Source organism: Sprattus sprattus (genome assembly GCF_963457725.1).
Source record: "Sprattus sprattus genome assembly, chromosome: 7".
Classification (NCBI taxonomy): Eukaryota; Metazoa; Chordata; class Actinopteri; order Clupeiformes; family Clupeidae; genus Sprattus; species Sprattus sprattus.
Genome location: NC_137926.1, coordinates 11,989,070 through 12,016,679, shown reverse-complemented (window position 1 = coordinate 12,016,679; position 27,610 = coordinate 11,989,070). Strand labels below are relative to the sequence as shown.

The 27,610-nt window shown below is 42.5% G+C and overlaps 2 protein-coding genes across 5 annotated transcripts; one reads left to right on the top strand and one right to left on the bottom strand.

The window, feature by feature from the left end:
* Positions 1-3,702: 3,702 nt before the first annotated feature.
* Positions 3,703-7,091, top strand: tmem178ba (transmembrane protein 178Ba; the record flags this gene model as incomplete). Its single annotated transcript, XM_080841886.1, has 4 exons — positions 3,703-4,081; positions 5,113-5,229; positions 5,950-6,087; positions 6,835-7,091. 4 exons carry the CDS (start codon positions 3,703-3,705, stop codon positions 7,089-7,091), a joined length of 891 nt encoding a protein of 296 aa, XP_080698012.1.
* Positions 7,092-7,750: 659 nt separating this feature from the next.
* On the bottom strand, positions 7,751-20,960 carry cnot4a (CCR4-NOT transcription complex, subunit 4a). Of its 4 annotated transcripts, none has more exons than XM_080841855.1 (14): positions 20,738-20,960; positions 18,811-19,020; positions 17,735-17,932; positions 16,744-16,830; positions 16,257-16,358; positions 15,946-16,071; positions 15,280-15,404; positions 14,557-14,769; positions 14,375-14,468; positions 13,970-14,234; positions 13,146-13,613; positions 11,715-11,957; positions 9,981-10,040; positions 7,751-9,641 (listed from the first exon to the last, which is right to left on the bottom strand). In XM_080841855.1, exons 2-14 carry the CDS (start codon positions 18,982-18,984, stop codon positions 9,295-9,297), a joined length of 2,502 nt encoding a protein of 833 aa, XP_080697981.1. In that variant the 5' UTR covers positions 18,985-19,020; positions 20,738-20,960; the 3' UTR covers positions 7,751-9,294. The 4 variants fall into 4 exon arrangements, with proteins under 4 accessions (XP_080697981.1, XP_080697982.1, XP_080697983.1 ...); XM_080841856.1 differs by having other exon boundaries at positions 11,715-11,954; XM_080841857.1 differs by having other exon boundaries at positions 14,375-14,435.
* Positions 20,961-27,610: the final 6,650 nt, after the last annotated feature.

The window sequence follows — 27,610 nt, the reverse complement described above, 5'->3', positions numbered from 1 at the left end:
TATCTTTTTATGACTCTAAGTGCTGTCCTTAAACTGGTAAGATAAAAGATTTTTAAGAGTTAAGAAGAGAATCAATCAAAGCATACTAATGACACTGTTGCCTTCATCTCCTCTTTAAGAATGAACTCTTAGCTGTTTATTGAAACACTGTCTGCCCTGTTACCTTGACGACCATCATTTTCACCCACCTGAAGACATGTCAACCCAACCGCAGGTTCTGAAACACCCGTAAACTGAGGCCCAGTATTTGTACTTCCTGGACTTCTCCATCAAACTGGCATAACCCGACTCTTTAGTTGAAGCTGGCTGACCTCTAGTGGTCATACAGCAGAGTGCAGAATATTAAAAAACATGATCTTAAAAAGCATCAGTTACAAATATTTGTATTGCATGTCACATATTGTTTCCCCTGGAGACCAGAACTATCAATGTGGTTTAGTCATGTACATAACATTGTTTGGTCTAAGCAAAATTCAACCTATAGTGAATTAATTAGATTTTCTGTGCTATGGCGGTTTTGTGGGGAAAAAACGTGACAACTCATTCAAGAAAGCTTGAACCCAAGACGTTTAGAGGGTTTGGCTGTTGTTGCATTCGAAAGCCTAAATGTTTACACCCATTGCGATCTCTACTGTTTCTCTTTTACAAGAATAATTTAAAAAAAAATCTACATTATGGCATTTTAAGAACACAATTATCATTGTCAACATTTAGAAGGTAAGGCCATTTAAGTAAAGTTCAATAGCTACCTGAATGCTTTTAAACTAATGAGAGGTTGTTTGGAAATGACCTAACCTGACCTGATGGACATAAAGAGCATCACCACCCGAAGGCCCCCTTCAACAAAACAGTACCCATGATGCATGAGGAAACAAATTATTCCAGGAGGAAGACTAATGCTGCCTGGAACTGTGATCTTAAATGGATTATGTACTGTAGGTTGAAACATCCTGCAAACTCAACTCTCTGAAATCCCAGGGGCAAGTTGCCTGGTAATGCCATACTACAGTTTGTTCCAATTACAGCTTATTTTGTCCGAGTGAAGGCTTCAAAAAGTGAAACACAAAGCAAAGGGGCTTCAATTCTGTGTTTGGTTATACAGACTCTTTTGTTGGGTCAGTTGCTTGCCAGGTTATGTGTCTATTATGTAATTGATTATTTCCAGGGCCAAAGTGGACCTTGGGGGTCATACAGACCAGTAACGCTTGAAACTGGTTGTTTCAAATGGAGAGGTAATTAGTTAACACAGAGTGGGATCATGGAGACATAATACAAAAAAACTCATTGTAAAAGATCATTGTAGCTATCAAATTGTAAGTGGAAAATGGAATCTGTGTGTATCTAGTTTTTTCCCAAAGTGTATGCTGTAACACATGCAAATATTTTCCCACTTCATATTCATGTTAGATCACATCTGGAAATATTTAAATTCTAGGCAGACAACCAATTTTCTGTGTGTAGAAAGCCCCCTCTGCAATATCTCTTTATCTAGGATAATAGCCAGTAGCCTACAAACTGGACTCCCTTGTCCTTCTTTCCTGGGAGAATCGAGTTTAATACTCCCTGACCTCTCATTTCTGGGACAAAAGCCAAGATTAATCAGCTGGACATAAAGAGAGTCAGGCTCCTTTTTCTCACCTACTTTGTTTTCACATCTTTGTCTCTCTAATAAAGGCTAGAGAACTTAGGGGAAAAAATTACAAAATAAACACAAACTGACCTCCTAAACCATATGTTTAAAATGTGTTGTACAGAGAGAGAGAACTATCACAGATAGGATATTGACAAGCCAGACTGCTGCCATGTAGTTCATCCAACAATTTCCCCAAAGAATCTTGAGTTTTCGAGAAAAGGCTCGGACACTTAAATTATCCTGTCACATCTCAATTTGAATGCGGGAGCACACAGCCCAACTCAATAAGCAAAAAGCTTTCCCTATAATGAAAGCTCATTGGATAATGTGCAAAGATGGTGCAGTAACTCTGAAAACCACTTCATCACATTTTCTCAAATAAAGAGGTCAAGAAACTGAAGCTAGAAACTGATTTACAGATGAGGCAAAGCGACATCTGTCAAACTCAAGCATTAGGTAATCTATACACAAATCCGGACAGTGACAAGCTCTTAATACCTGGCTAGGAGGATCTGATCTGAACAGAGGTTCAGCAAAAGTATCACAAAAAATGTCCTGTGACAGCATCCAAACTTGCTCTACAATCGCTGCAACTGTCCACAGGTCCAAATGGATAACCAAGTGACATGGCAGTCTCTGGCATGAAATGGCAGTCTCTGTAATATCAAGCATGTCATGGCAGTCTCTGTAATATCAAGCATGACATGGCAGTCTCTGGCATGACATGGCAGTCTCTGTAATATCAAGCATGACATGGCAGTCACTGGCTTGACATGGCAGTCTCTCCAATATCAAGCATGACACAGCAGTCTCTGCAATATCAAGCATGAGAAGAAGAACATCTAGGTCAGAAAGAAGCATTCATCGTAATCATCTGAACAGTCTGGTTCGTATCCAGGCCCAGACACAGACTCTTAGAAGAATCCAGAACCCAATTGTAACTACATGTGCATTACACAAACAGAAAGACAAGCCATTCCCTTTGTAATTCTAGCCTTAAAACAAAACCAAAAAAACTACATATTCCATTCCATAATGAATTAGATTCCCCAGCTGAGACTCAACAGATGACACTGAAAGATGACCACATAATTGTCAAAGCCTCTAGATGGAGCTACTGGTGCCAGGCAAGGGTCAAAGACATGGTAGTTAATTCATGCACCATGATATCAATAAGGCCATGATAAACCTCACCAAAATAAAGCGTTTCTTCCTCTGAAAACTATCACATATAGATGTTTCCAATGAAAGCTGTACAATGTTTCCAAAGAAATCCTCTAGTAAGAGTTGGAACTTTTCTATATTATTTTCTTTATTACTACATTTTCTATCTGTCTGGCTTCCTAAATTATTTACCTTTTATACGTGTAGTCATATTCTACACCTTTCCAGTTAAATGTCTGTTTAAAAAATGTGGCCAGTTTTAAGCATTTATAGTCTTGTTATTAATCATGGCTAACTACTTTAATACATTTCCAGACTTTTGGTGGGCAGTGAACACTTTCTATGCCCTAAATTGACTAATCTATAATAGCCTGTTATTTTATCTTGGGTATTCACAATATTTGTAAGTTCATGAGGTAAAATTGTCATATGTTTGTTATAATTCTGGTCTAAAAAAAATTCACAATTCAAAATTAGATGCCCTTGAGGACAGGTTCTCCTTAAACAAAAAGAGTGTCCATATAAAATCTATATTAAAAAAAAAGTGGTGAGCCATGGGACTACATGTGTCAAATACAACACACAGTAGTGAAAATTCACAGAATTGTATGGTACATCTTCAAGAGAGGACAAGGAATGTGAATGAGATAAACATCTCGCCGCTTGTCGGGCACCCGCACAGCCCCAGCTGCTCCCTCTAGCATGCGCACGAACACACGGCCATTCCAAAGCAAAGATAATAATTATTGAAGCTAATAGCCCTTGTCATCGCTAAAGTGGATCAAATTTGCGTTTTTTTTTCCAAGCGAGCAGTGAATACAGACAGAGTCTATGCGGTGGCTGGAAGAGGATTTGAGGTGCTGTAAACGGTTTTTGAGGTGCTGATGCGGCCCTGAGAAGAAACGATGGCGACGGGGAGGTGGCTGCTCTATGCCGGGCTCTGTCTCTCACTGGTCGCCTTGTTTATGCTGACAGTGGCTGTCAGTTCCAACCATTGGTACGAAACCGATGCGAGGAGATATAAGGAGCGCTGTCGAACTTTCTCAAGTCGCAGGAATCCGGGGTTCATTTACATCCCGAACCACAGCCTCCCATTGCGCGCCAGCCGAGCCAGGCTCGATCGCCTTGAAGACAGACCAGCCCTAGTTCGAAATCGGCGCCAGGTATTTGCAATGAGCGCGGCGGATGAATGCGGTCGGCGGTATAATTCCACCAACATGGGTCTATGGAGCAAATGTTACCGAGTTGGATTTGACCAGGACATCGAGGACCTCATTCAGAAAGGTATGAAGAACGGCTTATCGTAAATGCAACGCATCGCAAATGAACATGGTGTTTTCAGTCGTAAGACGTAACCCCATATGAAACGTTCGTTTAATGTGAACACTCTGCCTTGCACCAGCCTACCCTATGCTTTTAAAAATCTAAATTATGCCATTCAGAGTCATTCATTCAGCAAAATAACATGGCTAAGGCCCATGCTATGAAACACTCATAACTGTGTTCAGTAATCTTTATTGTTGGATTTTATTCTGCCGAGATGACATAGGCTGTCTATTCATCAACGAGTTGGAGAGCCACAGTGTAACAGAATAGCATTTGCGGTCAGTAAGACAGTCGTTGGTAATCTTTCGAGCTGATCTAAAATGTGAATATCAACCACGTTTCCAAGGCTAAACAAAACAACATGCATACGAGAGCGACCTATGAAATCCCCCCTTATCCAACCAGAGACTTAGAAAGAATAACAGATTATTGTATACAGAAAGTAGTAGCCTATAACTCCTACGTCTGATTTGGTTTTATGGTATACCTTCCATATGGTATGGAATTTTCATTAAGCTGCTTCTTCCTGTGAAAAAGCCAGGGGCACTGATTCTGACCATATGATTGGTGATTATTCTGAGACAGCAGATGACTGTGTGTTCCGGTTTCTTGCTGATCCTCCTGCATTTACTACTGCGAGAGGGGCCAGCTTGGCACATCGTTTGGCCTGACTCTTTGAATTCTGGTGCTGGAACAGGGAGGAGAGCTGAGAATAAACCGTCAGACTCTGCCATCTGCCCCATGTTATTCACCAGCTCCTACACCTTTTTAGCTCCTCCTATGAGAGTGGGAGAGAGAGATAAAGAAAGAGAAATGTGAAATTATATCACATATTACTTACACTAACAAAGGCCCATCAGCACATACTGTAAGTCACAGAGAGAGAACATGACTGCTCTAAATTCAAATTTCGTAACAGTTTGGTTCAGGATCTGATATGTAGTCTGAGAGAATCTGTTCCTTGTTTGTCTCTCTCTTGTGGTGTTTAGGATCCATTCAGCGATGCTCCTTCATCAGGTATTACTACTCCTCTTCAACCTCCTCACGGAAGGACCTGTCCTACAACATCACCAAGATTATACAGCAAGATGACTGGCATGCCTTGCGTAAGTGGCAGAGGATCAAACTCCTCTACTTGCGGGAGGATGTGGGGACAACTTCCTAGCCTCCTAGGATCGGTGTTGTGCTTTCATTTAGTCATCGATGGGACAACAATATGATTTTTGATTGTGAACCCATCTCATGGTTTAGATTCTGTTGATGGCTTGTTTTGACTAAGACTATTTCGAATGAGTAGGTGAACATATGCTGAGAGTTGTTCAGTCTGGCACAAATATCTAATTACATCCATTACTTGTACATAACCTTACATTACCAATTCATTATGTTAATTAATTGTAATATATGTATGCACGAAAATAAGTGCTCAGGATGTTTTTTGTATGATGCATTGTAATGGGACATTAATTAATCTAATTCCTTGATAATTCCACTGAACTGCCTGGAAAATATGTATAATATTCAAATGACTGTTGATACAGTCATGCATGAACAGTCTGTTAGATGTTAGGTTGGTTGCAGCATTACTTGAAGCTACAAACAAAACAATATCTCACCCATATACAAAATCCACATCTTAACAACAACGTCAGTTTAGAATAAATGCAGATTCAAGTGGTTACATACAAACAAGCAGTTACTATTTTAATTTTGTGTTGATTGTAACTGTATGTGTCTCTCGGTCAAACTCATGCTGTCAAAGTTGTGATTGTAGAATTAGTCAAAGTCAAACTCAAGACAAAATGCTTTCTTGTTCTGTTGTGCAGACCTACGGCGTATGACGGCAGGCTTCATGGGCATGGCCCTGTCAATCATCCTCTTTGGCTGGACCATTGGTGTTCTGGGATGCTGCTGGGACCAGGGCCTCATGCACTATGTGGCCGGGCTGCTCTTCCTCATGGGAGGTGAGTGATGAATAATATACGTTATCTCCTTAAAAGGTTTATGGGCGACAGTGGTACAGGAGGTAGAGAAGTCGTTTAGTAATCAGAAGATTAACCTGTCGAAGCGTCCTTGAGCAAGACACTGAACCCCTAATTGCTCCTGATGTGCAGTGTGCCATCAGTGTACAATGTATATACATCCTTGTAATTCGCTTTGGATAAAAGTGTCTGCCAAATGACTAAATGTAAATATCACAGATACACCAGTGACAGGTAGGGAGAGAGGGTAGAGAATCAGACATTTCAGACACACAAGGCATTTGAGCGATACAAATTCATGTACGAGAGATTAGCAGACTAATTATAAATATGATCAATTATTTACCTTTCTAATGGTTTGCCAATTCATTAAGTTAAAGATGTTTCTCTGAGAATAAAAGGCTTTCCTGGCCAGTTTCTCCGAGTTTAATTGAATATGACCAGCTGGTGTACTGGGGCACAAGCCAGCGGTCATTTGAAATATTGCCATGCAGTCCTCTTCAATACATTTAATAACCTCCTGGTTGAAAATGTTCAAGAAGGAATCATTTAAAGATTTCCATTGAACTTATGCAATGAGTCACATTGATATCCCTATCCTCTTGGTTATGTTACTTTTACAGGTAAAATTGTGTTATATCTAATAAGTCTGATCTCACCAGTTGACGGACCTCTGGAAGCGGCAGTCTAGTTGTAACCACCTCTTATCTTTCCCTGTTTCCACCTTAGGCACGTTCTGCATCATCTCTCTGTGTACCTGTGTCGCTGGCATCAACTTTGAGCTCTCGCGCTTCCCTCGCTACCTGTTCAGTCTCCCAGATGACATCGGTCACGGCTATGGCTGGTCCATGTTCTGTGCCTGGGGAGGCCTGGGCCTCACCCTGATCGCCGGCTTTTTCTGCACTCTGGCCCCCTCCATCCAACCACCGCCTCCTCCCCGGACCCACTACCCCAAACCTCGGCCAGAGAATGGCACGCTCTGCTGAGAAGCCAAGCGAGAGACAAGGACATTTTGTGTGACAGTGCTGGAGAGAGACATTTGTTTGGACCTTGTGCAGGCAGCCAGAATGAAGCTCTTGGAGGGGAAGAATGAAGACTTAAATGGGGTCAAACTTGATGAATTCATCCTTGTGTTATGTACCGATAGGCAGGTGGTTGGATTGATATGCACAAAAAACAATTTCACCTGAACAGCCCCTAGGGGGAGCTCCAGCCCAGTCTATGAAAGAAAAACTTCTCTGAGTAAAAAAACGGTCTGAACTACAGATATGATCTTTGCACGTACAACAGTGGAAGTACTGTACTATAAGTGTTTTCTCTTTCCGTGTGTCGTACCTCCTGTTTGCCTACGTGTGTGACAGAAAAAAAAGAAAAACTGAAGAAAACAGCTGTTTCCAGTCTGCCAGAAGTTAAATGTATAATTGACCTAAGCTATGGAGAATGTCAAATCAGTCATATTCGAGCATTCGCATCAAGTTGTTACCACAACACACATGCATTCCATCATTAGGTAATAAAATTGTTATATATAAAAAAAAATGATGCAAATCTGTCCGCATGTTGAAACGGACCCTTGTCGGCCAGGGTCAAGTGGGTGTGATTTAAGACAAAAGGAACAGACATCCGATCAGAGTTCTTTGTTTATTTAATATTCTGTTTCTTTTCAAGACCTTCAGAAAAGGGGTCAGTTCTTTTAAGCTCTTTTGCTTTTGTGTTAAATGTGTTTCTCTCAGCAGCACGTTCACACTCAAGGTTGCACTGGCTTTCCCAGCCTCATGAATTGTTCTGGTGAACACTGATTAGTCCGGCCCAACTTGATAAGAATAGACACTGTTAAAAAGAAGACGGCTGAGAAGAGGAGGAAATGATTCGGAGCTCCCTAAAGCGGCCATTTTTGTTGCTGTCTAGCGTCAGTCTGTCAATACGCACTCACTATCTCCTTCATTACCTTGTATCTTTTTTTTTCTCCCCCCCTTAAACTTCTGATTCAATTTCAAAGTCATATAACTATGCGTCACTCTGCATTCACACTTGTTCCTTTGCTCTACTGACACACTTTAAGGCCTTGCAGTGCTGTTCTGTGCCAAACCTAACAGACGCCTTCAACACATGCAGCCATGTCCTCCACTCCTCGATGGCTCTAAAGTCATAAAGCAGCTTATTTTTTTTTGTTTACTTTTCTGAATTGCTTGAGGGGCAGCAATTACATGTGCCACATGGTGGCACTCTCAGCCTCCAAACCTCATCAAGGTCACAAACCCGCCCTCACAGCTTAAGACTCCAGGGGAGAAGATCACCCCCCCTCCACCTATTTACTGGCAGCGCACCTCCCTCTGATGCAGAGGTCTGGCTTTGCATGAGCCCTTAGTTAGGTGGGGAGACGGTCAGCTAACTGTGGCGGACCAACTGTGACCTTTCAGTTTGCGTGACTTTCTGCGACTCTACGCCATGGACATTCATGGCTTTCACCGATGGCCCTCTGATGCGGCCACAAGTACCATTAGTGCATAGCCTGTGTCTGCATGTCCTCGCTGGTTTGCCGTCCTCTACGTAATCTCTGATTGCTTGAATGCATGAACTGAAGCAGGGAGGGGACTGAAACTGACCACAGCAGGTTGGGGAGATTCACAGTAAGAAGGTGAGCAGTCAGGTCAGGTCAGGGCCTTTCCCCACCCCCTAATCCTGCTCTCTCTGTTGGTCTATTCTTTTGTGATACCTCAAGAAGTAATCTGTGCACACTATCGTGTATTAACTCGTTACTCGCTTAGCTAGCGAACTTAGGAGGTATGACGATGGTCAGCCCCACCTCTACCTCCTGACATGAGCTGATCCTGAGGAAAGCGCTGCAATAAATAAATGCGGTTACTGACAACTGTTGGTGTGTTGGTGCCACCGGCATATTGATGACACGTGCGCCTCAAAACAATACCCATTGAACAAACAAAACAGAAAACAAACAAAAAATCAGTCCCCAACAAATAGGCCGTCAGAAGGAGGGACAAAGATGAATGGAGGTGGATGAGGGAGAAAAATAATCAGATTATCATCTTGTTATTCAGTGTTACTAGTTTGGCCTTGAGTTCTCATGGTTGAATGTGTGTATGGGTGTGTGTGTATATATGTATGTATTTATGTATGTATATGTACGTGTGTGTGTGTATGTGTGTGTGGTGTTCGATGGATATGTCCCTAGTGGCGATCCATGGCGGCGCTCTGTAGCAGGTCTGCTGTGGCTGTCTGGGCAGGGGGTCTGAAGGCGGTCTGGAAGCCTGGGGGAGGCGAGTGGAAGTGGCTGGGCGTGGCAGTGGAGGGTTGGGGGAGATAGGGCGCCCAGCCGGCTCTGTGCAGGGAGGAGAGGTGTGCGTCCAGCAGCCCGGTGTGGTGCGGCTGCTGCTGCTGCTGAAGCTGCTGCTGCGGGGGAGCCGCTGTGCTGGCCGGGCCGTCCATCTCTGTGAGCGCCTGCAAGGACTTAAGCCAATGCGGCGGATTGTCGTCCTGGAGACAGTCCAGACTGTTCCCGGCGGATGATGGGATACCTGGGAAGAGGCACAGAGGCAGGGGTAAGGTTCCAGTCTCTCTCTCTTGCCTGTGTATACTGCCCAAAGAATCTACAGCCACAGCTCTATGAGCAGTATGCATTTTGCAAATCTTTTTTTTTTTTTTTTTAAAGCAACATAAATGCAACACTCCAGGAAGACTAAGTTATTAAGGCTCAACATACAACTAAGCTATCTGTACCATATTGCTTCCATTCAGTGTGGCAAAGCCAGGAGAGCTGATAAACCCACGAGACCCACCAGTGCTGAGAACTAGTACGTGACAGGGCAGTTTTCACTTTTCCTGTTGAATGTAGCGAGTTAAAAAAAGAAGGTTACCATTTAAAAGATACTGGTGCAGATACTGAGGTGTCTGAGGGTTTTCAGGAGGGCCTGGGGCTGCGCGTTGTCAAAAGGGAAAGCAAAACAAGTAAACAAACAAACATAAATAAATAAACAACAGTCGTTGGGAAAAGCCTTGGCCCTGTGTGCTGCCACCAAGTACACAATATGGGGTTGGCAGCATCACCTGGACTTCACTTGGTTCATATCTATATATTCATAATTGTTCATATTATATCTATACATATATATTATATAATAATATTCATTTGGGTCTTGATGATCACACACATCAGATTGACTTTGCTCAGCCTGACCTTTGACACCAGAGATGATCTTTAGCCATTATTTCTTAGGCAGGCCTGTAACCACTGTGCTAATTTCACATAAGACTGAGACATTGACAATTTAAGGTCCACTAAAGGCTGATGCTGACAAAGGCTGATGTTGACCTGCATACATTTTCACAGACAACAACAGAAGTAAAATTATATATTCAACACACACACGCACACGCGCACGCACACGCACACACACACAAACTGTTTCAAGACCCCTGGTTAAACTATCAGGGTAAAAAAAATACCAGCATGCTGTTACAATGTTACAACAGTCAGCAAAATACACACACACACATATATTCCATGATTCTTCTGCCATAGTTCATTTGTAAGTAACAATATTGTTTTAGTTCAGCTTGGATTAAGGTTTGTTACTGTTTGTTTGTTGAATACTGGAAGTAAAAGATGCTGAGTGTCGTCACACAAAATGCACCACTGTCTATTATAAACATATTTGTGAGCAATATGCTTCAGTATGCAGTGTTTTTAATACTCTTGATTATGAGTTCATGCTTACAGCAGATCCATTATAAGAGCTCAAAACTATACATCTTTCACTCTGCATCTAGACATATCAAACCCACGGTTATGCATTAGGTCATTGGAGAGTGCTGATGGTGCCACCTAGTGCGTCCTGCACTGCAAACACTTCCACCTGTAGAGGGTAGCCAATGGGCCATCTGAGAATACTAAACAGAGGCTTCAGTAGAGCAGCCACAAGAAGCACAGAACAAAGAAATAGACTGCTCTATTTCTATGGGATGAATATGTTGGAGGAGTTACCTAGTTGGGAGGCTTGTCATTTAGCTTGCTATGTAGGAGGCGACCAACTAAGGAAAACAATTGGACTGAACTGCGTGCAGATTTTGCCTTGAGGGAGTGTCGCACTTATCTCCAACCTTGTCATTGTCCTAGCCAGAAGTGATAACCCCGATAAAATGGCTCCTCTGGTTTGCATCGTACAGAGCAGCTTACTGCTGCTCCCTGGTATGGAGGGCTGCTTCCTGTGCTGGTACCGACCGTAGAGACAACAGCCTATTGACAACATGCACATATAGCGCTACTGTCTACACAATGCTAAAGCTAATGGACGACCAACAGTAGGGATCCAGGACACCTCTTTGAACTGTGGCCCAGTACTGATTGACAACGACAACAGAGTGGGTGTGCCAGTGGTACAGGGGGTAGGGGAGTTGTTTAGTAATTGGAAGGTAGCTAGTTCGATTCCCCATTCCTCCTTTCCAAGTGTGTAAGTGTCCTTGAGCAAGACACGGAACCCCTAAACTGCTCCTGATGAATAAATGCAATTTTCTTGTACGTCGCTTTGGATAAAAGTGTCTGCTAAATGACTAAATACAGAGTGGCTCCATGAGCCCTCCTCCATACTGACCTGTGATGATGGCTGGGTCCATCCAACTGGCCGTGGCGTCCCAGCTGAGGCTGTGCGAGAGTCCCCCCAAGGAGCCGCCGTGCCCCCCGATGTGGTTGACACTGGAGGAGGATGAGGATGAGGACGAAGAGGAGGTAGAGCTGGGGAGACCCCCGAAGTTGATGTTGATATTTGGTAGGAGTGCTCGCAACCCGTCCTGCCACTCTTTGACGTTGAGGCTCTCTATAGAGCCGTTGTTTTCTGCTGAGAGACCAGAGATGAGCTTTAGCAAAACAAGTTAACAAACAAACAAACAAACAAACAAGCAAACAAACAAACAAACAAACAGCAGTCCTTGGGAATAGCCCTGGGAGAGCCCTGAGTGCTGCAATCAAGTATACTATATGGCGTTGGCAGCATTACTTGGACTTGATTTGGTTCGTATCTATATATTCATAATTGTTCATATTACATCTATATATATTATATATTAATTTGGGTCTTGATTATCATATGCAGACTTTGCTCACCCTGATCTTTGACACCAGAGATGATCCATTTAGCCATTACTTTTGAGATAGACCTGTAACCACTGTGCTAATTTCACATAAGAATGGTACATTGACAATCTAAGGTCCACTAAAGGCTGATGCTGACCAAGCTGATGTTGACCTGCATACCTTTCTAACTACAACTACGAAAGTAAAAAAAATACATATATATATATATATATATATATATATATATATATATATATCGTATGCCTGGGACACACTAGCGTGTTCAGTGGAATTTGCGGATGATGTTCATGTTCACTTTTATCATTTTCATTTGTTAACTAAGGTCTGGAACTCATTCTGCTTAATGTAAATGTTTCCTTGTTTCCATATGGCATGACCTGTTCAACCAGAAATGGGCAATTATCCGAAAATCTACCTATAACTTAATTGACAGTGTTACAGGGTGGAAAACAAAAAACAACTATTCTTAGGTTTACTGTGTCCATTGATTTCAATTCAATACTTTTATATGTATTTGTGATAATATCCTTCGTTTAAAACAAAGATTTCTCTGAATGATTTCTTTCATCAATGAAAACAGAAAGGCAACAAGTGCTAATTAGGGGGCGATTCCTGTAAACGTTCTCGCTTCTTGCTAAGTGCCATAAGTTCCTGCAGTGGAAAAGCGCCTTTAGTTGCCTCCACTGCAATGAACTGAGAGTGCCAATATGAGCATCCATCTGATTACAGTAGGTGACACCAAAAACAGCGCTTCTTATGTTGACATTTCTGACAGCCAGCCGACTGGCCATTAGATTTTTACAGCACACCTAAATGCTAATGCAAATCGCTAGCCTACATGCTAATCCGGATTTTACCAGGGCTACAAAAGCATGTTATTCTGTGCTGAAAAAAATGACACGGTTTTCCAAGCCGTGAACGCGTTGTTCACCTGATATGGGGATGCCTCCAAGGCCAGTACTGTGGGGGGGATGCTGCTCCTGCACTGGCAAATTCAAGTCCAAGAAGCTGCTGTGCACAGCTGTGTGGTTCAAGTGTCCCAGGTTATTGCGTGTGGAAGCAGCCATCCATGGGTGGCGGGAAGTGGTCTGGCTGGGCATGGGGCCCATGTGGCCGTTGAGCGGGGCACGTTGGTGCAGGTGACCGAAGCGCTGTGCCAAACTGGAGCGGTACATGTGGGCATGTGTGTGGTTATGGAACGGGTCGGGGGAAAGAGCGGAGGGAGAGGGGGGCTCCTGGACTGACAGCTCCTTCTCGATGAGGTCGGCAAGGGCCTTGCGTGTGACGTCGAAGGGGTCGAAGCCCAAATCGTCGTCCTGCTGCTGCTGCGTCATGGCCGTCGAGGAGCCGAAGCCGAACGCTGCCTGCCAGTCGGTTGACGATGACACAGGGATGGTGTCTGTGAAGAGGGTGGGGAGCACAAAAAACAAGTTCAGGACATTGTGATCAATCTGAGGCACTGCTGCTTTCAATCTGACAGGGCAGGCATCATTTTCGCAATCTATTAGTTAACAGTTTTTACACAACAATCTGGTGACTGGCATGAATCAACCAGCCACTGCATGTCAGTCCAAAGGTGGCCAACTAAGAAATTAATGAGGCTAATACCCCTTCATCTGCTAAATGTCTTAAAAAAAATTGGTACTTTGAATGTGCTGAAACGGAACATGGCACACATCCATTTTAAACGAAAGCCACACCGCTGTAAAGAAACATGTGTTGAAATCTAAGGGTAAGAGCGCACATAGGACAGACCTGAGGTGAAAAGGCTCTGTGGTTCAGGGGTCATAGGCCAATCTGAGCCTCCCTGAGGGGAGCAGGGGCCGGAGGGCAGACTGCTGGGGAGAGGGTTGGGGTGCCGGAAGTTGCTGTTGTCCGAGAAGAGAGAGCGAGACTCGGCGGCCGCCCCCTCGAAGGGCGAGCGGGCCGTGAGGTCCACTACACTGATTGGGAGCAGTAGACTGGGCTTGGTGAGGCCTGGAGGAGGGGAGGGGGAATCACTGTGTGGGAGCAGAGGAAACTAGGAGAAAAAGAGAGACAAAGTGTGATTGACAGGCAAGAGTGTGGCAATAGGTAGACAAGTTAGATATGGCACATAATTAGATATGTTTTAAAAAAAAAAATATTACAACTAAAACTGTCAAAAAATGAATGTGATACCTGTGATATAGTCTCCCCATTCTCTGTGATGCTGTTTAATTCTGGAGGATTATCAATGGGACTGCAACAGGAAGGGGAAAATCCATTAAAAACTCTACAAGAGACAGGAGAACAACATTACAGAACAGCATACAGCAGGGGTCAAACCCAACAGGTACATTTGAAAGTGTTCCCAACTGTACCTTGAGGGGTCTAATGCTGATGGGAAAGGCGAGATGTCGGCGCCCTGATCAGGGCAAAGCTCTTCAGAGTCTTGCCCATCTGGCGTCATGTGATCGAAGTCTGAGCCACAGTCTAAGACTGGTGGCGTTTTACGGTTTTCTGTTGGTAGACCATTGACCACCTTGCCACATCCTCCTAGCAATGGCCAGCCATCTTTGTTGGTGCTGCCAGGTCTGTGGTTCAAAGGAATAGTAATGTCAAAATTGGCTATAAATGTGTAACAATTTGTCAGTTGCTTAGAAAGAAGACAGTGATTTTCTAATGTGATATTGTGAAGGCTGGGAATGTCACGGTTTAAAATTAGGTGGTATGGTTAACTGTGAATTAAAAAGTACAGACACACGTCCATAAACTGACAAAGTTTAACATTCTGAATGCAAGCAGGAGTTTTTACCACAGAATAGGACACAACTGAAATTAGCCTATATTCACATCGACTGATGTTTTTATTAACGATTTTAGAGTATTGACTTCAGTCATAATTATTAATTCATATTAATTCATCATTAAGATTTATACACGAGATCTCAACATCCCTAGTGAAGACTACACATATTCTTTAAATATTCTATTCTATTAAAATTCTATTCTATAAAACAACTGAGAAGTAGTGTAGCAATTTAAAGAGACAAATTGAAAGGCACATGCTATTGACAAACAGGCTATTATGCTGTGGGATTAACCTTTGGGAGGTGCTGGATTTTCCTTTTGATTTCTCATTGCCACATGCTGAAGGTTGTAGGAAAGTAGGATTCATTTTGTATAGATCCTGGAGTAGTTTTTGTTCGTATTCTTGGTGCTTTCCTGCCTATTACCAAAAAAAAAAAAACAGCGTAGCACATACATATCAAGTCAAGTCACTGGAGCACTCAAATAAGTCTTAACAATGACTCAATGATGCACTGATACTAATTCCAGGGCCGATACTGTGCTGATGTAATTGCACTCAATGTAAATTCTCTGATACCACGCACCGATACTACTTCATGGCAAAGTTACGTTAAACTTAAAGCCGAGCTCAGGTGTTCTGTCATTTTTATGCAACCCTATCAGACTTGCCTATTGGAAACAGTTGGGTAGGAGAAGTTGATAGAACATCAACATCGGCAAATCACTAAGCACTCACATTGGTACTCACTATCAGGAAACACACAAATGTTAGGATTCGTACTAGGTTTGAAAAACTGGTATCGGTGCTTCCCTAACTAAATGGAATAATATTTCTATCCATTTCCATTTAAATTCAAATAATAAGCTGCATATCCTCAATTTTCTATGTAGCACACCCATAAACAGTAGAACTGCCTTGAATTAGCAAGGGGAAAAAAAGGGCATTTGTTTTTCTTTACCTGCATCTCTTCTTTTGTAAAACTAGCCGCTTCATCTCCCAGTTCATGTAAATACATGCAGTCTGGCTTGGGACACTGCATACTTTTGAGAAAATAACTGCAGTATTTCGTTGTACCTAAGGAAGCCTTCCAGACAAAAGGTACCAAAACAATTATGCCACTAGACACAACCAACACAAAGCCAAATAACTTTGAAAAAAACAAAACAATAATCACTTCAACAATGGCACATTGCTATTTTCCATTTGACCACATCTACACAATTAATATATTGGAAGGGATGGTTGACAAAGGCAAGGATCTCTTCTCACCTTTAGAGTCCTACCATCCACAACGACATTATTAACACACTGGATTGCTCTCAGGGCATCCTCTGAGCGGAGGTATGTGACGTATGCACTGGCACTTGGACCCTGGGGATTACAGAGAGGGATGAATGTAATCTCAGGTCTGGTTTTTTTTAAACAGATGATCAGAAATTATTGAATCGGTCACCCTAGTCACCTTCCCCACCTGTATGCATATTTAAAAAGTTGCCTTGTTTTACTGCTTTTTTATATTGGGCTTTATGAAATGATAACTTGTCTTACAGCGCTGAAGTGATGAAAATACAATGAATAAACATAAATTTATTTATAATTCTGTATTCCTGACTGCTATAACATAAAATAATTGCAGAATAGGTGCTTTCAGGCAGATATATAAAAAAGATGGTATATTGTCGCCTAACGAAGTCACTGGCCAAGTGCTGTCAACATTTTCCTCAAAACTCAATGAGTGAGAAGATGCCTTCCTTACCTGTGAACCTGCATATGATGTGCTGTTATTGATGACCACCTTATGGATTTTTCCAAACTTTCCAAAGTACTCTGGTCTTTTAAGAACCTGAAGAGTGTGTTTGTATGTAATTTAGAACATTGAATGTAATTTTCTCCAAAAATATTACATGACAGATTAGCTTGATAGAAAATGTCAAGAAACAACTTCCTTTTACAAACTCGACTTTGGTAAAAGCACCTGTTCATCAACCAAAATGTCTCTGGTAACTCACTTAAAGTCCTTGAACAGCTGAAACTATTTTAACATTTCTCATTGTCAAGACTAACAACATCCTTAATCCAGATTAATCCTTGACTGAAAACAGACGATGAAAAGAAATAAATATCAACCACCATCTAAAGACACAACAAGTTAATAACGAGCAGAGGGAAATGGGTTATTGACAACCTTTTTGCTGAGAAACCTAACGACTTGTGATGAGAACCTTTGGAGATTTATTTTTATATAAAAAAATAATGTCCTTCTCATAATAGCACAATCAAGAGCTCAAGGGAAGGTTAGTTAGTGTTGATATTTTACCAGCACCTTTACTCTAGAGTGAACGCAAAGCAAGATGGAACCGATCTGTTCGTAAGGGTTGCATGACATTTGACAGATGCTTGCCATAGTCTCCATAACCGTGTTAATTGCTTTGGTTATGTAGGGCAGTGTTTCCTTTAAGCAGCACTGGTTGTTACTTTACAAGTGTTGGCAGAGAACTGTGATATAGAATAAAGAAACAAAGTACAGATCAGCATCAGGGCTTATAAAGGCTAACAGCTATAAACTGTGCTAGCTAAAGCAACCACAACCAGCCCAGTGAGGGATGGCTACGACCTCAGCCATCATCAGGGGAAGGGAGCTCGCTCTCGCTCTCTTTCTTTCTTTCTTTCTTTTTTTCTCACTTGCTCTCTCTCTCTCTCTCTCTCTTTTTCCTCCTCTCTTGTCTCTCTCTCTCCCACTTCCTCACCTCAGGATCTGCGAGCCTTTGAGACAGTCCGACCACAAACACAAGATTCCGCTGGACCACGCGCACGCTGGCCAGGTGCTTGCGGTTCTCTGTGACCTTCTGCTTCTTTTCGTTCTGCTTCTGCTTCTTCTCGTTCTTTATCCTCTGGATCTCTTCCTGTGAGAGGGGCTTGTAAACAGCCGGGTCCTCTGGATAGGGCTACAAATTAATGGAGGCAGGCAGGTACACTGTGAGAGTCATTATATTGGCAGTGCTTGTTTATCATTGACTACTCTTTAAGTTTTAAGTATAGAACACTACATAAAATAACACAAAAACAAGTCCACCACATGTTTGAATCCAAATAAATAAACACATACATGCATACCTACATACTCACTGTAGACTGACAGGCAGTGAAATGACAACTTAAAAAATCCGTGGGAAAAATACTTGAATAAAAAAGGAACACAGAGGCTACGAAAGGCTACTATGTTCGGATCAGATGGTGTGCATACCAACCAACAACAAATTCACATTATCAGAAGGACCATATCAAGTGCAACATAATCCACTACTGACGTCTTCAGGTCAAACCCTGATTGTAGCTGTGGTAATAATACCAGGTAAAATAAACTCCTGGTGTCAATTTTGGTGAAATGGCGTTTGTCCAGTACTCACCCAAAGTAATTGAGTTGAGTGTACTGGCACTCTTGAAGACGTGTGAAAGTACATCACAAGTGAATTCCTCTTTTGTACAAAATAACATTGAATCATCATTTCAACAACATAGTATTCTCCTACTGAATAAAAATGATGAGTTTCTTCCTTCAGGTTTTGAGAGATTCTGGGTAAATACCCTTTAGCTTTCACTGGAAGCATATTGGAGTATTTGGATTTTCAAATTTACATTTAAAAACAAGAAGATGGGCCAACACTATTATTATTTGTGGTAATGGACAGTTGGCCAACCAATCATCCCTCTGACTTATACTCACACCACTGCCTTAATCATAGTCACTGTACTTGTATTGCTTGACCTCCCACCCTATCCTGTAGTGTGCACCGCTCGAGTAAGTGCTCTGCTCTGGCCTCACCTTTCTGCAGGCGGGACAGAGGCCATTCTCATCTGTGCGGATGCGGTGCCAGCAGAAGCGGCAGATCTGGTAGCCGCAGGTGCAAGGGAAAAAGTTGACGTCATCGATCTCCAAGGGCTCCATGCACAGTGGGCACTCCATGGGGTCCTCCTTGACATCTGGGCTGCACGACATCCTACAGAACAGTGGTCACTGGTGGCTCTCTGTGGGCTGATGGGGGAAAGGGGGGATTGAAAGGCCAAGCTAGGAAATAGATAATACAACTAGTTATGTGCCTGACCGTTACTTTGGAATTCAGACTGGTAAATTAAACAAGCATGGAAACAGAACAGAGACCGCAGTGGTTGTAATCTATTTCTGGTTCTGATGATTAGTGCTACTGCCTCCAGCTGATTCTGGTATGTACACCTTTGTTAAGATGCATTAACTTCAGAGGTTGAATGACAACGGCTGTTAGATCTCCAATATGTATCTGTATGTCTGAGCTAAACCACTTTCCAGTGTTCACATTACATCACTACTGAACCACTGGCTGACAACAATACAGACAGCATCAACAGCGGTTACTATTGTGCTAAATGTATGCTGATAAACTTTGTGCAACGTCTATGTATATGTACTGAGCATGAACATCGGTAATCAACTTGCATCATGTAAACAGGAGCCAAATCCCTGCTTACAATCACACAAAAATAACCTTTTCACAGCTCTTTTGTCATAAAGTTAAAGTTTAAAATGACACCCCCGAGGCTTTGCTGTCATAACGGCTGCGTATATGCAAATCATGACCGCATCTATACACAAAATTTTCACAAATAAATAACTATCCAGAAATGTCAGTGCCCATATGGCGTTGATGGCTACTAACTATTGTACTATTCATCAGTATATTTAAACTGGCTTACGATCACTTTGTAAACGCCATGACTGACAAACTCTACAAACCCAAAACCATATCACAAAATCCACTCATAATAACAGCAGCTAGCTAGACATATTGCTGGTTAGCGCGCTAAGTTATTTTAGCCAGACGTTAGCTTACGCCACTGACAGTTCTTGATTTTGGTTCAACATTGTCGCAAAGGGAATATAGTGTGTGCAATACCGCGATAAAACATCAGATAATCTGAGTTTAATAGCCAGATAACATTATAAGATGCATACATTTAAAGGTGACCAGGTTCAAACCACCCTTCTCAATTGTGTCAGGTAGCTAGCTTGCACAGGTCAGGTACTGATCTAAAATTGGTGAAGCTCATGACGCGCAAACATGGAGCTAGCTACTATTAGCCAACTAGATCCTGGGCGAGTCCGCTTAGAGTTAAGATTCTCCAAACAAAATACCACATTCCAGTCAGTTATTTCCTATATGCACAGAAATTATTGTTAAAATGTTTGACTGCTAAAGTCACAATTGGTTGGTAATACAACAAATGTGTTAAAAGCCGGTCAAGAGCCTAGGCTAACATTATGTTAGCTTGAACAACTGACGTATGGCAGTGCAATAACAGCTTGCTGCTAACGTTACCCATCTAGCTGGCTAACATAATTTTCAACAACGCTCTGAAAGTCTTTTGAAATCCATTATAAATGGTCCTACGCTCCCCCCAAAGAAAGGAGACGCAATAAGATACATAGCCATCATATGCATGTTAAACAGCATAAAGATCGCATTTTCTTCATCGTTCATAATTATGCGGCCTATGCCAAAGCCTGGGACTCTCCCACTAACGTTAATCTGTTCAACATAGGCGGATGGGCTTCAGTCAAGCTTTAGGTACTCCATGAAGTCAGATCTTTATGGAAAATGCACGTATATGGAATGCTGATGGGATGCATCTGAACATCGGTGTCGCTATAGAACATCAGAGAACAGAATTTATCTTCATGGCCATGTTACCAAATTCTATAGTTGCGGAATACTCACCCTGATTGCACTCCAAACAATATTCACACCAATTTAGGCGGAAATTGCTTAAGTGTCAGACAACGTTAGACTGCGTACGAAACGCAACGGAATTTGTCTTCAATTACTTAATGCCTAGCAGTTCTAGTTGCAAATACCACGTAGATAGGGTTATAATAAATCTTTCTAAGTTAGGTAGCTTGCTGGCTAGGTTACTTCTTTAGGTAGCTAGTTGCTTCTTCTTGCCACCATCTTACATTGAAATGGGGAGGGGGAACTGGTACACACTTGCGATACACTGAGGTTGCGCAAACATCGCTGCTGCTGGTGAATATCTGGTTCTTCGTGGTTTATGGGAATTGTAGTGTGCATGTAGCTTAAAACACTGGTATGCACAGTAAGATTTGTAGGTCTAACTGACTGTATGCTTATGCTTCTTTATCACTTCCCTAAACACAGAAACGCTGTCAATGTTAATCCCGAGTGAATCACGCAAACCTGAGTAATACAACTAAAACCTCAGTGAACAAACGTATGACTTGAGGACGTAGCTACACTTCTGGAAGAGGACAAGTTAGGTCTGAAAACTCACTATCAACACCTATAATTTCCTTCCAGGAGAGAAATACAAACCAAGCCTCTGATTGGTACAGAATACTAAATAGGCTTTAAAAATGTACTTCACTTGAAATCACTTGAATATAGATTCAGATTACAAAATCTGATAACCTTTCTGCTATTTATTTTTCAATAAAATAATGTGTAAATTAAAATCTGCATTTATCTGCAAAGCTATGGAAGACAAAAACAACATCCAATTGTGATAATCATTTAATGGACTATCGAACCTGTCCGTGCTGGAGCATTCACCACACACCATTCACTGAACAGCTGGTTCAAGGTGTATGCTAACCAGTTCTCCTTTTTCAGTTGACAGCTCCCTCCCACCAAGAGGTACAGCGTGCTGGAATGTGAGGTGCTCCTTTTGCAGTCATCTCCACTTTCATAACATTAGTTAACAAGCCTCCAAATTCCCATAGACCATATGTCAGCAGAGAAACCTGGCCTATATCCCTGAGATTAGGCATATGTAGGAGGTCAAAACAATCTAATCTGTGACTGCTTCCCGTGAGAAATTGTTGTCAGTGATTATCAAGATCAAGAGCTTTTCACTGATTCCACTTCCAGATCAGTTTGAAACAGCCTTTCACCATTACGCACAATTATAATGACTTGTTTCTCTATTTGACAATAAGGACAGCTTGCATAGCAAGACTCCTTCCAAATCTGTATCATTATTTAAACGTGACGTTATACTGAACATTTGCTGAGAAGCATGTTTCTCAGTGAGCAGTGACACACACATAACTATCATACTATGATAATAATAATAATTATTATTATTATTATTATATCATACTATCATCATGGGCAGGTTTACATGTCTGATGCTTGTGATGTCAGGTTAGTGAGTGTATTTATTTGAGACTGTTAACATCTATGGGGCTTATGCGTTAAATGTAAATCCAAGGACAATGAACTATACATACCGCTGTAACAATGTGCTTAAAATAATGGTGAGATGCACCTGCCACGGATCAACTCCCACTTTTTGCCTCAGTGGTGATATATCCACATGAATGAAAAACCACCACCTTCAGCTGAACCTGGCCAAAACAGAACTGATGGTCTTCCCAGCCAAACAGGTCATCCACCACAACATCAATATCAATATTGACTCTTTACATCTTGTTCCATCCAAAACAAGGGAAACTGACCTTCACAGCCCACATCGCCTCTGTCTCCAGGTTGTGCCGCTTTGCGCTATACAACATCAGCAAAATCAGGCCGTACCTAACCCAGTATGCCACCCAGCTGCTGGTGCAAACCTTGGTGAGTTCCCGCCTTGACTTCTGCAACGCCCTCCTAACGGGCCTGCCGGCTTGCGTGGTAAAACCACTACAGATGATCCAGAATGCGGCGGCGGTCTGGTGTTCAACCAACCAAAGAGGGCACATGTCACCCCGCTACTCATTGAGCTCCATTGGCTGCCTGTAGCTGCTTCCATTAAGTTCAAATCACTTATGCTTGCCTACAGAGTGCTTGCTGGTTCTGCTCCCACCTACCTAAATGCTGTTGTAAGGGCAAATGTTACACCCAGGACGCTGCGCTCATCTAGTGAGCATCGTCTGGCACTGCCGCCTGTGCAAGCACGGCAATCCAGACTATTCTCATTTGTAGTTTCATGTTGGTGGAATGAACTGCCTAGCACTACATGAGCACGGGCGTCCCTCTTCAAGAAGCTCTTAAAGACCCAACTCTTCAGAGAGCACCTCCCTTCCTAACTGGCACCTTGGCTTAACTTGCACTTAAGCAGTGACAGTCCTACACTTCTTTTTCTTTTTATGTTGTTTTTTATTTCTTAAAAAAAGTAGTATTAATTGTTACACCAGGTTTTATTGCTCTTAGCTTTACTGTTCTCTCCCTTGTTTGTTGCTTTGGACAAAAGCGTAAATGACTAAATGTAAATGTAAAATGTGGTGACGAGTAAATGCATTTTGATTGAATGGTTCTAATAAGTTGCATTATAAGGAAAAGTAATTCATTTCAAAACAAAGGAATAAACCTAAATCTCATATGTTTATGTATAGATACTGATATATTACAAATACTGATTTATTTGTCAATGAATATTTTACATTTGATTCACTGCACAAAATGTCAGTGTTAAATGATATAGGCGATCTGAAAAAAATAATTTAGAGTGACCTGCCTTGGGAGCACCTTTCATGGATGACCAGAGCCAAACAGTGCAGAGAAGCAGGCACCAGCTAGAAGGATCAAGATCAAGTGGTCAAAGGCCAGCAAGGCAACAACATGGCAGAATCTGTACGCAGATCTCAGTGAGAACTACCCTGTGGCACTGAAGCTGCTATGGACCCTCATGCAAGCTACCTGGAAAAAGCAATGCGTCCCATCGGAGTGGTGTGGAGCAGTGGCGGTATTCATCTCCAAGGGAAAGGACTCAGTTCCAAATCAGGAGCATTGACTTCCTCAGGAAGATCTTCTTCCCATCTTGGCTGGAATAATGACTGCCTTACTAATGGCTATGTTGACACCAGCTGGCAGAAGGCGGAGGTCCCAGGCTTACCAGGGGTCAGGAACGATAGCACCATATTTGTTGTGGGCGGTGAGAAAAACGTACTGCTGGCTGAATTGTCCGTCGAGGGCCCTTGGAGACAATACACAGCAGAGCTCTCTCACCATCACGCAGGGAAAAGTATGCTGAACCAGCCCTCTGATGGCCTGGCAAGGATCGACCAAAACCAGCTTCCAGGAAACTATATGGTGTGGTGCTACCACACTACACCAGAGGCTGAAACTGTAGAATCCCCTTATCCACAGTGAGCGTGGATGGGAAAGCCATAACATTTGTTCATCCAAAAGTGGCTTGGCTTGCCTCAATGCCTCTCTGAAGCCGGTCTCTTTGGAGAAAACATTTTACAGTTGCCAATGCAATCAATTAGCATTGGCTACAATCAGTGGAAGACTAGACTGGTGTTGGAGATGAGGGAGTCTGACCAGGCAGTGAGGGATACAAACATCCAGGTCTGCACTGGTCGCAAGTGAAAAGCCCATGCTGTGGTCGACCTAGCAATTAGCAGGATGCAGCACAAAGACATAATTGGCAGAGTCCGGGCAGGAAGGACAGGTCTTGGGTAGGGAGAAGCTCCACAGTTCTAGATCAAGGCCTGCAGGAAAGAGAGGAAGGAAGTGGTGGTGTGTGAGGCGACAAGGATGGAGAACGAGCACTATATGATCAAGGCCATAGCACAGGGACAAGTTAGGAGGGCTGGACAATGTGGGAAGGCGTTGTTGGCACAAATGGCGGACATGTGGGCTTCCACGGGCAAGCTTCAGTCTCCTCATCAGGGCAACATACAACACACTTCCATGACGAGTCCAGCACATCTTGGAGAGGCGCAGAGAGGACATGAGAATCAGAATCAGAATCAGAATCAGATTTTATTGGCCAAGTAAGTTAGAACAAACAAGGAATTTGACCTGGTGAACTGACTCTCAATGTGCTTACACATAATATACAGTACTGTGCAAAAGTTTTAGGCAGGTGTGAAAATATGCTATGAACTAAGAATGCTTTGAAAAATGTAAACAATAAATGTTTATTTTGTATCCATTTACATGGTAAGACTGAGCACAGCAACAAGACACAACATAGTTATACTGCATCAGCAGGGTCTCTCCCAGACAAAGATTTCAAAGCAGACAGGGGTTTCAAAATGTGCAGCTCAAACACTTTTGAAGAAGACGTTGAGGATCGTAGACGCAGTGGTCAGCCAAGGAAACTTAATGCAGCTGATGAAAAACACATCAAGCTTATTTACCTTCGAAATCGGAAGATTTCAAGCAGTGGCATCAGCTCAGAACTGGCAGAAACCAGTGGTACCCAGGTACAGACATTTACTGTCCGGGGAAGTCTGGCCAGAAGTGGTCTTCATGGAAGAGTTGCAGCCAAAAAGCTCTACCCCGACAAGGGAACAGGCACGAAAACATAGAAACTGGGGTGCAGAAACATGGCAGAAGGTGCTCTGGACTGATGAGTCAAAATTAGAAATATTTGGCTGTAGAAGAAGGCAGTTTGTTCGCCGAAGGGCTGGAGAGAGGTACAATAATGAGAGTCTGCAGGCAACAGTGAATCTTGGTAGAGGTTCCTTTCCAGTTTGGGGCTGCATTTCTGCAAGTGGAGTTGGAGATTTGGTCAGGATGAATGGTGTCCTCAATGCTGAGAAATACAGGCAGATACTAATCCATCATGCAATACCATCAGGGAGGCGTATGATTGCTACCAAATGTATTCTGCAGTAGGAACATAACCCCAAACATACAGCCAATGTCATTAACAACTATCTTCAGCTTAAAGAAGAACAGAAAGTCCTGCAAGTGATGGTATGACCCCCACGGAGCCCTGATCTCTACATCATCGAGTCTGTCTGGGTTTTCATGAAGAGACAGAAGAATTTTAGGAAGCCTACAGCCACAGAAGATCTGTGGTTAGTTCTCCAAAATGTTTGGAACAATTTACCAGCCGAGTTCCTTCAAAAACTGTGCGCAAGTGTATCTGGAAGAATAGATGCTTTTTTGAAGGCAAAGGGTGGTCACACCAAATATTGATTTAATTTAGAATTTTCTTCTGTTCCTTCACTGCATTTAGTTAATTTATGAAGAATTGATGAAAATAAACTGTTAACACTTCCATTTTTGAAAGCATTCTTAGTTTACAGCATTTTTTCACACCTGCCTAAAACTTTTGCACAGTACTGTACATTACAACACAATACAAAACAAACAGAATACAAAACAAACACAATACAATACAAAAACACTACACAACACAATACAAAAACAAACACAATACAATACAAAAACAAACAGTGCAATGGTCTATGAAAGTTTGAGAAAGTATCAGGAGCTGTGAATTGTTACAATAGTGCAAAAAAGAAAGTGGAGAGTGCAAGAAGTGCAGGGATAAATATACATGCTACATGGATGAATATGTTACTTTGAGTTGTTCAATAGTGAGACGGCGAGGGGGAAGAAACTGTTTTTGTGTCTGGAGGTTTTTGTGAGAAGAGATCTGTAGCGCCTACCAGAGGGGAGGCGTTTGAAAAGTTTGTTTCCGGGGTGTGAGGGGTCTGCAGTGATTTTTCCTGCCCGTTTCCTGTCTCTGGCGGTGTACAGGTCTTGGATGGTGGGCAGGTTGGCACCGATGATCTTTTCAGCAGACCTGACTGTCCGTTGGAGTCTGTTCTTGTCCAGTTTGGTGGCTGAACCAAACCAGACAGTTACTGAAGTGCACAGAACAGACTCTATGACTGCAGTGTAGAACTGGATCAGCAGCTCCTGAGGCATGAGCAGAGGTCATCTTCCACCAGCAGGTCATCACATTCAGTTCCCCAAATTAGAACACCAACGCAAGCCTCTGTCTGGACATAGTGATGTGGTCCAGCAGTGCCAAGACTGTGCTCCTCAATGAGCTGTGTCATGGGAGGAGGGAGGAGAATTTACCGCTGAGAAGAAGAGGCTGAAGTACTCAGATCTCGCCGCCACTGAGAGCTAGGAGGCTGGATGGAGAGCCGTCATCCACCTGGTAGATATTGGATGCCGTGGCTTTGTCAGCACATCAGCTGTTTTCCTCCTGAGGGACATGGGAATAACTAGAGCACACCAGCGGAAGAGTTAGAGAAGAGGTGGAGGACGGAGGAAGGACAAGGGTAAGAGCAACACCTAACGTGAGGGATAGTTACACCATCAGGAGATGTTCCGTGTTTAAAGGAGAGAAATGTTGTAGATCGGTGGAACCTGGCTGATGACCATGGCGGAGCGACAGGCAGTAATGCCAGAGCAGCTCAACACCTGTATAATCAGTGTTATACTACACTACTCTTCTCTGCTGGATGTAAATGTGGTAGCAGAACAAAACACTGAATCACACATAGAATTGCTTGGAGATTACTATATTTGTATTTATTTGGCTCCAAATGATCATACATTTTGTTTAACCCATTTAGGCCTAAAGCGCCTGGAAAAAATGCCTGTAAAACCTATAGGCGATTTCAGAAAAGCCCCCAAAACCTGAAGTTTTTCTAGAAATTCAGCAATTGTGTCAACGCCTACTACATTACTGATTTCTCAGCCCCTGTAACAGATAGGAACACAATTCAAAAAGTATTTGAGAGCTTACACCTGTGGCTTTCATGAGAATTTGAATTTGTATTTACAAATATTTACAAATATTTACATACACCTTCTCAAAAGTAAACAAAATATGTAAAAGTGCAGGATCTGCACAAAACAGTAGAAAAAAATGTAATA